Genomic DNA, 12,899 nt, shown 5'->3' on the forward strand with positions numbered 1-12,899 from the left:
CTATACTTTAAACATATGCTCCAAATCTGGAAATAGACTATTGACCTTTTGCATGTGATATTTTAACAGACAAACCAGACCTTTGCTTAAAAAACTATGTGAAAATAAACGTTGGGCAGTTCAAGAATGTCCTTATTTTGGCCTCTACTCTTTAGACAATGCTTGTAACTTTAATTTTTTTTCACTCTTTGGAATAACTAGGCATTTTTTTTCATCTTAAACTCATTCAGATATTATAGTTCTTCCTTTTATGGACTGTGATCACATTGTTCCTTCATTCCCACCCATCGTTCATTTCAGCACAATTTATTTATTATAGTTCCTGTCTTTTAAGTAACCTGCAATCTAGGGGAGAAACTAAGGAGATTTAGGCAAGTATTGTATCCAGAACAGTAGTTCCTTTTCATCATCCAAGAACGACTGGGTAGAACCTCTAGCATGTTTACCTCTCACTGTACTATTTTTCTTCTCAATGTCTTAAGTATTGGCATGGTTTTTGAGATGCCGGCTGCTTTCTCTTAAACATATGATGTATGTGTTCATGGAAGCTGGGATGCAGGGCTTGCTGAGAGATCTTACCATCACCCTTCTTCTGTGGCCATGCACCAATTTCCAAAGAGAAAAAGAAGCATTCAGGTTGATCCCCTGGCAGCCATTTTGGGCCTGGTCCTTCAGTGCCTGAGACTTTATGGAAAGCACGACATGTGAGAAACCCAAAAGTCATTCTGAACCCTGGCAAATCCCCTAACCCCAAGCTTGCCGCATACTGTCCTCTGACATGGTTATATAGGCAGTGACAGCCTTTGGCTAGAAATAGCAGATATTGGGATTCCTTTAACTGTCTTTGCACTTGTGAAGAGGCCCTTTGTATGGAGCAACCCCGCAGTGTGCTATAACGGAGAGGCGGTAATGACAACTGATTCCTTCCCCCAGCCTCCGTGTGATGGCGGAGAGCTGCTGACAGGCGAGGACCAACAGAGAAGGAGTGGAAACTTGGCATAGTTAATAACCTGTGTGGCTGTCACAGTGGAAGGAACAGTGATATCTTTGCTTTTCGTGTGTGCATGCTATAGAGGAGGAAAAATATGACATTACCGAAAACAAGGAACAAAAGCAATCTAGGGCTAAAGGGCCCATTCCTAGAGTTTTTGCTTAGATGGTTCAAAAATAGCATGTAGGGGTGAGGGCAGGGGTCATCTTTGACACCGAGAGAAGATACCTGAGAGATCTATGTAAGTCAGCAAAGAATGGTACCTACAAGGATGATGTCAATCCAATGCCATCAGACCTGTCTCCTTTAAAAACTTATTTATTGGTTTGAGAGGGGGGAAGATAGAGATATTGAGAGAGATTTCTTGTTCCACTAACTCATATTTATGCATTCATTGGTTGCTTCTTGTATGTGCCCTGACCGGGGGTCGAACCAGCAACCTTGGTGTACTGGGACGATGATCTAACCAAACTGAGCTACCCAGCCAGGGCCCAAACCTGTCTTTTGACCTTAACAACTTCCTACCATTCTAGTCTATCCATGTTTTTTCTAGAATGCAACTTGAACTGGATTGTAAAAGTTTTAGTTTGTTCTTTCTTTATTGCCAGACAAAAGGAGAGGGAATCAGACCAGGATATAGAATGGTTTGTCGTAAAAATGAAGGCTGGAAACAGAATGGGAATGGGAATCCCGATGCCTTGTCTCCAGTGCTGTCAGTTGGCATAAGCGAGCAGCATTCAGGGAGCCCAAATGATGGATCTTGTGTCTTAGGAGTTAGAATAGACCTTGAGCATTTCCCGCCTTGAAGCACAGGAGAATCTCTAGTATTTTTAAAGAGAAGAGGGGCACTGTCTATAGCTTCCCTTGGTAATTCACACTAACGCTTTTAACAACTGTCAGCGTCAGGAAATTCTTCCGACTGAATTACAACCTAAATTCTCCATGCTGCTTAAGCCTCTTACTTCTTGTTCTGTCCTCAGTGGAGGGATTGAGCAGCTGGTCACAGGTCCCTATGCAGGAGCCACCCGCATAATTGAAAACTTATTAAATCGCCCCTTCAGCTACTCTTTCTTGTTCATCCTTTTGTTTTTTTTCCCCCTTATGGCTAAATAACCTCAATTATCTTAAGCTGTTCTCATAGGTCTTTCAATCCATTTAGTTAGCCTCATGTCTTTCTGCCAAGCCTTCTGTAAGTTCTGGGTCAGCTATAGCCACCAGAACTAGACAATGTTTTCTAAGAAGAATTTGAACAGTGCTGAGGGGTAATGAGATCACTTCCTCACGTGATACTTGCTATGCCTTTAGTAATACATCACAGACATGTTATTTCCCTTAATTGTTTAATGTTTTGCACCTACATTTGTAGCTGACTCATGGTCAGATTATTTTTCTCTTCTAGAATGAGTAGAAGCTTTTTGCTATATTACACTCTCTGTTTTAGGCATTCATTCTTACTCTGCATCATGTCTTTAAACCCATCATTAAACAAACTATCATTTAAACCTAAGTCAGAAAAAAATATTTAGGCTCAGATTAAGCATCAGTAAACCCGTGTTTTAAATAGAAAAGAATTAGTGGTGCTCCTCATTTATTGCCTTTCTGTAATGGTTCATTCCCTAGTTACAAAGGGTTAGTTGGATATGGTCAGTTTCGAGACCAGTGGAGCAAGAGATTGTTACAGGACATATTGTAACTGAAACCTGAAGTCCTTTTGATAGAGCCTCTCATGGTATCTTTGTGTACCAGATGGAGAAACGTGTGCAGTGGAGATTAGGTGATGGTGTAACTGGAAAGAGTCACAGTTCAGCAAACGGAGAGGGCTGGGTGGAGGGTCTGTGGTTGACCTGAGGCGCAGGCTCTGGTCGTATGGCTCATGTTTGACTTTGACCTAAAAACCCGATATTTTTACCAGTGACCTTCTGAGGAAGACAGAACACAAGTTTTACAATGAGAAAAAAATACACAAAATTGGGTATAATGGCTCATTCATGGGCTATAAAGAGTCAGGATTTCTAAGGATATTGATGAGATTGTTCTGTGGGATCAAACTGACAGGAGAGACTTAGAGAGAAGTGAGCAGAAACAAATGGAAATGAACAAGAACAGAAGAGAGGCATAACTGGCAACAGTCGAAGACAGCATTTCCCATCATGCCCCATAGAGCATTAGCACCTTGTGGAGTCCACAGGCCTTAGAAGCTTAAAAAAAAAAAAAAGGCCTTGGGATCACCAAATAATGAGTGTGGGAATATCTGAGGTCAAGCACAGTTGAACGTGTTTCTTTACAGACGACCTTCTTACCTTCTAATAAGCTGATGTATCTTAAGAATTTTAAGAAGTAGGTATAATATGCTATGTGTCCTTAATTAATTTGAGCTGCTTTTTATGAAGCATTTTATTGTATGATTGTTCTGCTGGACACACAGGGAAACACCAACCTAGAGATTTTAGTTGAGTGGAAACCCTATGTGAGCCCATAGCACAGAACAAAAGCAAGTCATCCAATTATATTGCCCAGAGAAGTGGAAGTACCATTCCCACCAGATGCTAACTGGAGAATAAATTTGTAAAAGACAGTGGCAAATCAACCTATGTCATGTGAGGAAGAAATAAAAGGAATAGGGATGAGGAAGCATGGACAGACATGACAACTCTGTAAAATATTTAAAGGGCTCTGTGACCCTGGTCAATGTAGCTCAGTTGGTTGGAGCGTTATCCCATACACCAAAAGGTCACCAGTTCAATTTCCAAGTAGGGCACATACCTGGGTTGTGAGTTCAGTCCCTGATCAGAGCTCATGCGAGAGGCAACCAATTGATGTTTCTCTCACATTGATTTTTCTCTCCCCCTCCCCCTGCCCATCTCTATCTCTTTTCCTCCCTTCTCTCTATTCTCTCCAGAATAGCTATGTCAAGGCTGAAAACTCATGGGGTTTCTGGTCAGATGGATAATAATAATGACAATAACCACAGCAAATACTGACATGACCCTTGCTATGTGCCAGGCACTGTTCCAAGTGCCTTTCACTTGTTAACTCATTTAAATCTTACAACAGCCCTATGAGGCAGGAGCTATTAATAGTTCCATTTCATGGCAGAAGAAAATTAAGACAGATAAAGTTATTCTTCCCAAGGTTGCACAGCCCATAAGTGGCAAAGCTGGTGGGTTGAACTCTCGTGGTTGGACTCTGGAGCCTTCTAATCCTATTTGCTCTGCGGGTGAATTTCAGCTCGGGCCGAAGAAACACTTTTAACAGGGGTCCCTATACACAGATGTTCAAGAGCATCCATTAAGGATGTTCGCGCTCATGCATGGGCAGTATTGCTGTAGGGGCTGTAAGAACACACTGACATTAGTTAAGAGTTTGGACTCCATGGCTGCCCAAGGTCTTATATTGAAGTAGCTCCGTTGTGCCATTGCAAGGGGACAAATTCACTTCTGTGGTCCCTTTCATCTTTAGGTTCTAGAACTCTTTTTTTATTTAAAAAATGTTTCCACAAGTACCTGTGTGATGGCCCGCTACATAGGGTCAATAAAAGCTTTTATCGGTAGCTTGAATTGATACTACTTTGCACCTAGGAAATTCAAGGTTAAACAGCTCGTTATAACGTTGGGAAATGGGTAATCAGGGGTAATGACTGGAGTACTGCTGAAGCGGTGAGAGTTGCAAACCAAGTGACCTATTGGTCTGAACCCTCCCGCCTTTCTATCTGAAATGTGAATAGAGCCTTTATTAGTAAAGCATGTTCCAAGGGAAGCACCATGGGTTTGCAATTCAAATACTCATTACATATATGATGCCAAATATCCATCATACATTCAGTTTAAATTGGTCTCAGAATACGTAGTGCCCTTTGGTTCTTGGCAAAGCAAATGAAAATAATCACTGGAGAAGGCATTTTAAGTCAAGGGCTCAGAGTATCTCCAGAAAATATTTTAAGGTCAATGCAGTAAGTACATAGTGAAGGGAAAAAATGAAGCACACAAGAAATGAAGGTGAGCAAGAACCAGCAGAACAAGCAGACCACAGAGCAGACCTACACTAATTTTATATCTTGGAATCATTAGACAAACTATTTTTTTTAAAACTGTGTTTACTGTGTTTACAAGACAATGACAGACAACACTGAAGAATATCTGCATGGAACCACAAACTTTAGTAGTGACCTTAACAATGACCAAACAGAACTTGTAATAACCAGAATTGAAAGCTTAGTGTATTGAGCTTACATCAGACTGGATGCTGCTAAACAGAGAAATAGATACCCAGGCAGCAGGAATTCATAGCAACAAAGTATGAAGGACAAAAAAAGGTAAAATAGGGATGTCCCCTTCAGCGAAATGCAGGCTAGATTGAAAAAGTTTATGTCAACGATTTCTGTAAGCAGAGCAGAGAGGGAATGGAGAAGAGGCACTGTTTGTTGAGATCAGCACTGAGAAGATTCCAGAGCTGACTAAAGACTAACCCACAGGTTCAAGAAGCCCAGTTAATCCTGAAAAGTATAAATAAAACCCTTGAGACACAACATGGGACAGGAAAAAGACAGATTACCTCAAAGGAACAGCAGTCAGGTTTACTCCTGATTCCTGAGCAGTAGCAGCAGAGAAAGTGAAATAAAAGTGAAATAGTATTTCAGCATGCTACAACAAAAAGAAGGCAACCCCCCAGCCTAAGAATCTAGACCCTGTGAAGATAGCTATGGATTCAAAAAGAGATTTTCAGCCACCATCTGAGAAATTCACCACCAAGAGACACTAAAGGAATGAAAAGCAAAAAGAAACAGGTCGATATAGGGGTCAATTTAACAATATAAAAAAATTAAAAGTCTTGTAGGGTTAAAAAAACAAGATCTAGTTAAAATACGTGACTATGATAATATGTAAATCGAGTGATAGCTACTATATTTCAAGCTTTGTAAAGTCATTATACTGTTTGGGAGGAATGGTGTTTATTAAATTTAGGCTTTGAAGGAGAGAAGGGAAGAGAGGGGAGTAGAGACAGACAGACAGACAAAGAAACAACAGGTCACCATGACAACACTAGACCTGGAGTTTGCATTTAGCATCAGCTATACCACAGTGCGTTGTACAGCCTTTGGAAAGCTACTTACATCTGTGTGTTTTCTTGTCTGTAAAATGAAGCTCTGGGACCAGAGGAACTGTAAAGCCTCTTCATTATGATTCTATGGCACATTGAGAAATAGATTCTTTAGAAAAAAAAGGAATCAATAGTTCCTGAGCTGCTTTTTTTTTTTTCCTCTTTTGAAATTTTATCAATAAACACTTGCCTTTTACTTGTGGCTAACTCATATATCTTTTCAAACACTGGAACTGAATATAGTCTCACTCAGGTGTGTATTTTGCCTTCCATTGCTTTGTTTTGTTTTGCTTTCTTTTCTTGTCATCTAGCAGCCAAACACAGTAATGGCAGTTCACCAAAGCCTTACGGGTTGGTGGCTATAAAACCTGGGGCCTTGCTGTGCAACTGTCGGTTTTTTTTCTTTCTTTTAACTGATTACCTGAACTGACATGTGCCTCCTTTACTTTGTCACCTCCTGCCCCCGCCCGCTGTCCCTCCTGTCTCTGCAGGCCAATAATAAGCCTGAGATCGAAGCGGCTCTGTTCCTAGACTGGATGAGGCTGGAACCGCAGTCCATGGTGTGGCTGCCCGTCCTGCACAGAGTGGCTGCTGCAGAGACTGCCAAGCATCAGGCCAAGTGTAACATCTGCAAGGAGTGTCCAATCATTGGATTCAGGTACCAGGAACCCCCCCCCCCATGTCATTTTTTTCCTGTGTCATTCCTTGCTTTTTTTATGCCTTGATCTTTTCCCTCCTGTACCAGATGCTGTTAGTTTGTTCCTCTTCAGAGTGGGCAAGGAGGTGACCGAGGTGGAACCTCCACCACTCCTGCAACTCCACTGATCACTAAGTTATTTTGATGGATGTGACTTATTATGCCGGTGTTCCTTTCCAGCGTCACTCTTCAGCTCTGCAGGGGCACAGTGTTGGGTGCACAGGACTGTCTGTCTCCACCAAGACACTTGTCCATCCATGGATAAACTGTTGCCTCTTCCTTCCTGGAACCAAAACATTTTGACTATCTTTCCTTTCTTTCACGGTCTTTTCTATATATGGAACGTATCCAAGAATTAGTTATTGTCAGGTAGCCTTGCTCTGTGAAATCACCCAGAGAACCATCTAGGATTTTACACCAGGTTTACTGAGGGAATAGAGGAAAGGGGGGTCGAGGGAAGAGGAAACTGTAGGACTGACTTGAGGGGCAGTAGGAGTAAGGGCAGGGGGAAGTGGGAAGGGAGAAGAAAGAAAAGAAAAGGGGAAGGAAGGGGGCATGGAGACTCACCGTCACCCACCTGGGTCCATAGGGATTGCCTGTCTGTGCATCTGCAGGCACCCTCTCTACACCTTGCCCAACATACATTTTGGTTAGGGTGAGTTTACCCATCAACACATTCAGCAGATTATTTACATCTCCCTGCTTTTCCCCCACCAAGCCAGTCAATATATGGGGCTAGGTCCCTCAACATTTCTCTGGGAACAAGCAAAGTCCATTTTCATTTCCTATGGGAGGGGCTAGATCCCAGTTCATTTGCATACGGTTCATTTGCATACATCAAAAGTCCTGACGGGCAGTCCAGCTGCCGCCGTGTTCTGGCAATAATAAAACTAAGAAATGATTCCACTTCGGGAGACCCGTTATGGTAACTCAGTCTCTTATTCACTTTGCAGCATTCTTCCCCTAAAGTAATAAGGCCTGTTTTAAGCACCCTAGAACTCCTTTATCTGTGAGTCTGATTATGCTCTTTGCATAGTATGCTAATGAACTTCTAAGGGAATATAAAGTACGCAAGTAAATGAAAGATTCGCAGAGCAGCTATAAAAGGAAACTGTTCCTTATCAATTTAAAACTGAAAGAGACAGGAAACATAGCAGGTTATTTTTCTGATATTCTTAAACTGTCATGGAAAACAATTGGCTCTTAAATCTTCCACCTTGTTGACCTGTTTGGGGAGACAGTGTATTTTTAAATGAATTCATGTTATTGAACAGTAATCCCAAATCCAAAATCGGAAACAATGATGGGTTTAAAACATCTGGATCAACATCCAGGTTTCCTTAGCAGGAAATAAGCCATAAAGTTGTAAACCAGTTCCATAGTTTATGCCTGTTCAGAATCCACTTAGCCGCTAAGTAAATACTCTTCCTGGTTATGCTTGGACTTGTTTTAAGACTTTGTTGCCTAATAACTACTTTGTGTCATTTCTGTGCTCTGTCCTTCCATACTTCATGCTGTTTACAACGAGGTTTTACAAAACCTTTAGAGGTTTCCAAAACCTAGATAGACAACACTGGGTAGGCAGTGCTTGCAAAGGACACCTTCTTTCCTCCCTGGTTTTGACAGGTTAGAATGATGTGCGGTGCGGGGGGTGGAGTTGGGGAGCAGGCAGTGGCAACCACAGGGGAGAGCAGCGCATTCCTTCTTTTCTCCGGTTCCCTCCTTAGTAAGTTTCATAGGGGGCAGTTTTGTAAAATAAAAAAGGAGAATACTTCGGAGGATCTAAGAGCATTTTCACATTCACTTCTTTGGTCCTTAGCAAATGAGATTATTTTAGGAATCAGAACTTCTCTTTCCTTCCTTCTCCCCTAAAGATGGTTGGGATCTAAAGAAAAAGGTGCCTCCCACCCTCGCCCCACGTTCCCATATGTGACATAAGGAATATGTTTATTTGAATTGGCTAAGATTCTTACCTGAGAAAGCAAAAGGCAGAGAGAGAATGAAACAAAGGATATACTCTTCTGTGAATAAGAGGAAATGTACCATCTAGTACTCACAGATCATACATTCTTACATTTAATTCAATTTCTGTCCTTTCTTGGGGCTTCAGTTATCATTACTGGGGAATGTGGGAAGGGATTTCTGAAGAGAGATCAAAGAGATTATCCAAACAACTCTCTGAAGATGAATCGTGTCAATCAGAAAATGTAATTTAAAAGATTTATTTTAATGTAAAGTCCCTGTTTAATTTCTCTTTTGTTGAATGAAATTGCTTTATGTTTATATACAGTTTTTGAAAATAATTGCTTCTGAAAACTTTTATCCCTGTGACGGGTAGGGGGACTGCCATACACGGATCTCTCTCTCTCTCGAAGTTCTTTCAAAGTCTGGTATTCAGTCTTCAAAAGAGTGGAAGTTTGCCAGTAGCTTCTTACTTAATCTGAAAGAGTTCCTAGTGGAGTTTAAATAAGAGCAGAGTTTTTCTTTCCTCCTCACATATGTTTATAGGATAATCTTTCTGACAAAATGTTTTGATACTGCAGGAGAAGCACCAGAGAATTGTGGAGGTAGGAAGTTAATCACTGACCTTATGGGATTAATGCATACTGCAGTCTATTTCTAGAATTAAGACAATGTGGAAGAAGATTTATTAAAGAGCGGCCTTTGGGAATTTGACTTGAAGAAATACATATGTGTTTGTTTTTGTTATTTACCAGGTACAGGAGTCTAAAGCACTTTAATTATGACATCTGCCAAAGTTGCTTTTTTTCTGGTCGAGTTGCAAAAGGCCATAAAATGCACTACCCCATGGTGGAATATTGCACTCCGGTAAGTTAGATGCCTCCCTGACATGAGCGAGTGCACCGGGGGGAGGATTCCATTTGGGACAGTATTGCAGATCGCGTGTAATGCTGTGATGTCTGCGTTCCCCAGATGTTTCCCCAGATGTTCCCCAGCTAAAGTGGCTCCAAAATGTAGCATCCAGGATTGACCTTACCCCTAGAGCATAAGGCAAAATAGGGCAAAGGCTTGGCACAGGTGATAAATAGGTGTTTCTTCCATTTGCATTGGTTATAGGGAAGATGTTTCACATTTCTTTTGCACAGCCCTACCAGTTGTATGGAGACGTTTGATGGCCATGGGGCATGTTGGGTATGGAGGTCTAATGTGGCTTCCCCCAAATTCACAGCCCACCCCTTTCAATCAGTTTTGCTCATCTCTTATCTGTTCTATATACTACCTACCGCCTGCCAAGTAAATGCTAGGTGTTGATCTTTAAAAGTACTCTGCGTGAAATAGGTATTGTTTTTACCCCCTTTTTTACAGACGAGAACTCTGAGGTCCTGAGGCTAAATAATTTGTCCAAGGGTCTGGAATTAGGAGGCAGAGCCTTCTCCTAAGATGATGTTCTGCGGAAACGTTCAGTGGATAGCAGAACTTGGGAAATTCACTGGCCAGATTTGAACAGCCTAAACCTGGTGGTCAGACAGACCTGGGTGTAAATCTTATGTTCCTTAGACACTAGCTGCTTGCTGTTCAGAGTATGGCCTGCCAACGAGCAGCACTGGCGTGACCTGGGAGTTCACTTAACTAGACATGCAGGACTTCAGGTCTCCGCCCTGGACTCTCTGAATCAAAACCTCCCTGTTATCCAGATCTGCAGGTAGTTCCCATATACGTCAAAGTTCAAGAAGCTCTGCTTGAAGTATTTTTCTCCTCCATCGTCAGAGTGACCCTCCTGGTTTTTTTCATTGTTTTTCTCGCTCTGATTCCTTTTGCAAAGGTATTTGGTGTTGGAGAATGAACCATGCCGTGACTAGAAGGATATTTGAGTGGGTGAAACATGGTATCCACTTGGACCATAGTTTCTAAAATACCATCAAGTGTGGCAATAAGGTTAACTTTTCGACTTGAAGCCTTCTGTTCAACAACCATTTATGGAGTAGCCGAGTAGCTGAGATACTTCATTTAGCCATCGCAACACCTTCTTGAGGTTTGATTGCCTCCACTTCACTAGGTGGTCTGAGCCTCAGATGGGGAAAGAACTCAGTCACCCAAATGAACCCCACTAGGAAATGCCAGGCCTGGTTTCAAAACCCTCGTTTTGTCTGACTCCAGAGCCTTTGCTCTCAACCTTTGCTCCCTCCGAAATTACAAAGAGACTCGAATGCCCTGAGGCTGAGCACTGGCTTGGCCCAGAGGCCTCACTCTCCCAGTCTGATGTCAGTGTGCTTTCCCTTTCAGACTACTTCCGGAGAAGATGTCCGTGACTTTGCCAAGGTACTAAAAAACAAATTTCGAACCAAAAGGTATTTTGCGAAGCATCCCCGAATGGGCTACCTGCCAGTGCAGACTGTCTTAGAGGGGGACAACATGGAAACGTGAGTAGTGGCGAAAGCACAGCAGACTCTCATTCAGTGCCTGTTTGAGCTCCTTTCAGCCCAACACCCTCCTTCACTCCCACATGCAGTGTCTCCTGTTTCTTCCTCTAGATTGACTGTAGCTGAAAAGAGCAGAACAGGCTGATGTCCACTCGGCATTTCCTGTGTCGGTTGTCCCATGACAATGACCGTTTCCAAAAATCAAACCTTATCTCACAGGGGAACCACCATGATATAGCTGCTAATTACCTCTCCAAGGCTTTTAAGAACTATGGCACTGTTTACAAATGTGTGATTCCAATATTGCCTTTTGAATTTTCCTCCCTCGCTAATCGGTTGCCATGTGTCTCTTTGGATCTGATTGTGTGGTCATATTTAGTCACTTTTTTCCTTCCTGAAAGAAACTGTAGTCACAGGAAATTCCTTCACAGTAAGTAGTAATGACTCTCATAATCCAACTGAGGCTGCCCTCTCCTCTGTTAAACCTTCTTCTTTCTGCCATCGCTCTGGTGGCAGTGGCACCGCTGTTGATTTTCCTTTTAATTCACGTTCCACTTTTCTTTGGCTGTTGCTTTCCATGGTTTCTCCTTAATTGGTTGGGTTTTATTTATTTTGGCCTTTCAGTAATTTTTTATTTTTTATTTTTTATTTTTTGCGGCTGAGTTTGCCCGTGTGTCTTCACCACCTCATTTTTTGTTTTGCAGTCCGGTTACTCTGATCAACTTCTGGCCGGTAGATTCTGCGTGAGTACTTCTGCTATCACCGACACATTTGCTTGCTGCTTTTTCCAATTTTTTTGTTTGTTTGGTTTATTTGTTTTGTTTTAAAGACACGTTGATGTCCCTTCTTTCATTGCCATTATTTTTTCTTCCCTTGATGAGACCTGCAGAGGGCCATCGAGCACAAATCAGAATCAGAGCAAGGTGTTCAGGTCCCCACCTGGGCAAATTGGAACCAGCAGACGTCCTGGCCCTGAGTTCAAAAGAACATCAAAGAAATTATTGGGTTGTTAGTTGTATTCCTGGGAGATATGTTTATATGTTCTTCAATTATAAGCAGGGAAGAGCTTTCTGATTACATAATAATGTTCTTTGGCCACATTTCTTGGGAGTCAGTGCTTTAGGACCTTCAAAAGGATGATGGTTTATTCCTTGGGGCCTATTATAAGCAGACCATTAAATACCAGCAGAAGTTGTTTTATAGTATGATGTTGAGTTGGGCTGAATAATTTCAGGAAGGTGTGTGGACGTTTTATCAGGTAATGCCATGTTAATTGACTGATATTTATATACATGAGCTTATTTTTTAACTAAACTCACTTTGCTCTCCTCTCCAAACTAAATATTTAGCTCATAAGCAGGAAAGTGTATTGCAGTCTTTGTTATTACTGTTGGCATGTATTAATAATACTAATATTAGATATAAACAGATACTAGACTTATCTAAGCGTTTATAATGGTAGAAAATTCATTTTGGGGGTCTGCGATTTACATATTAGCAGAGTGTGCATGTTTTAAAGTCATTGTGTGGGTTTTTGGTATTTCAAAGTGTACTTTATTAAAATCTGTATTTAAAGTCAGATAGCTCTATTATATATAAGGAATAAATGACCAATTTGGAAGACAGGCTTATGTAAGAATTCAATCTACTTTTATTGGGTCTTTTTTATTGTTCCACAATGTAATTTAACTTAAAGTAGACCCTTTTTTAAAATCTGGTAGTGATAAATGCA

General features: G+C 41.5%; 1 protein-coding gene across 5 annotated transcripts in view; it reads left to right on the top strand.

The window, feature by feature from the left end:
- DMD (dystrophin) overlaps positions 1–12,899 on the top strand; it is a 1,939,482-nt gene that overhangs the window by 1,873,660 nt on the left and 52,923 nt on the right. For 2 of the 5 annotated variants that reach the window (XM_090265340.1, XM_090265336.1), the window contains 4 exons: positions 6,580–6,746; positions 9,503–9,614; positions 11,031–11,167; positions 11,872–11,910. In XM_090265340.1, coding sequence (XP_090121466.1) covers positions 6,580–6,746; positions 9,503–9,614; positions 11,031–11,167; positions 11,872–11,910 — 455 coding nt within the window. Of the gene's footprint in view, positions 1–6,579; positions 6,747–9,502; positions 9,615–11,030; positions 11,172–11,871; positions 11,911–12,899 lie in introns of those variants that run through there. The other 3 variants (XM_090265335.1, XM_090265337.1, XM_090265339.1) reach the window with 2 other exon arrangements.

The sequence above is a fragment of the Furipterus horrens genome, unplaced genomic scaffold, assembly GCF_987537825.1.
Source record: "Furipterus horrens unplaced genomic scaffold, mFurHor1.1.pri manual_scaffold_17, whole genome shotgun sequence".
NCBI classification, from domain to species: Eukaryota; Metazoa; Chordata; class Mammalia; order Chiroptera; family Furipteridae; genus Furipterus; species Furipterus horrens.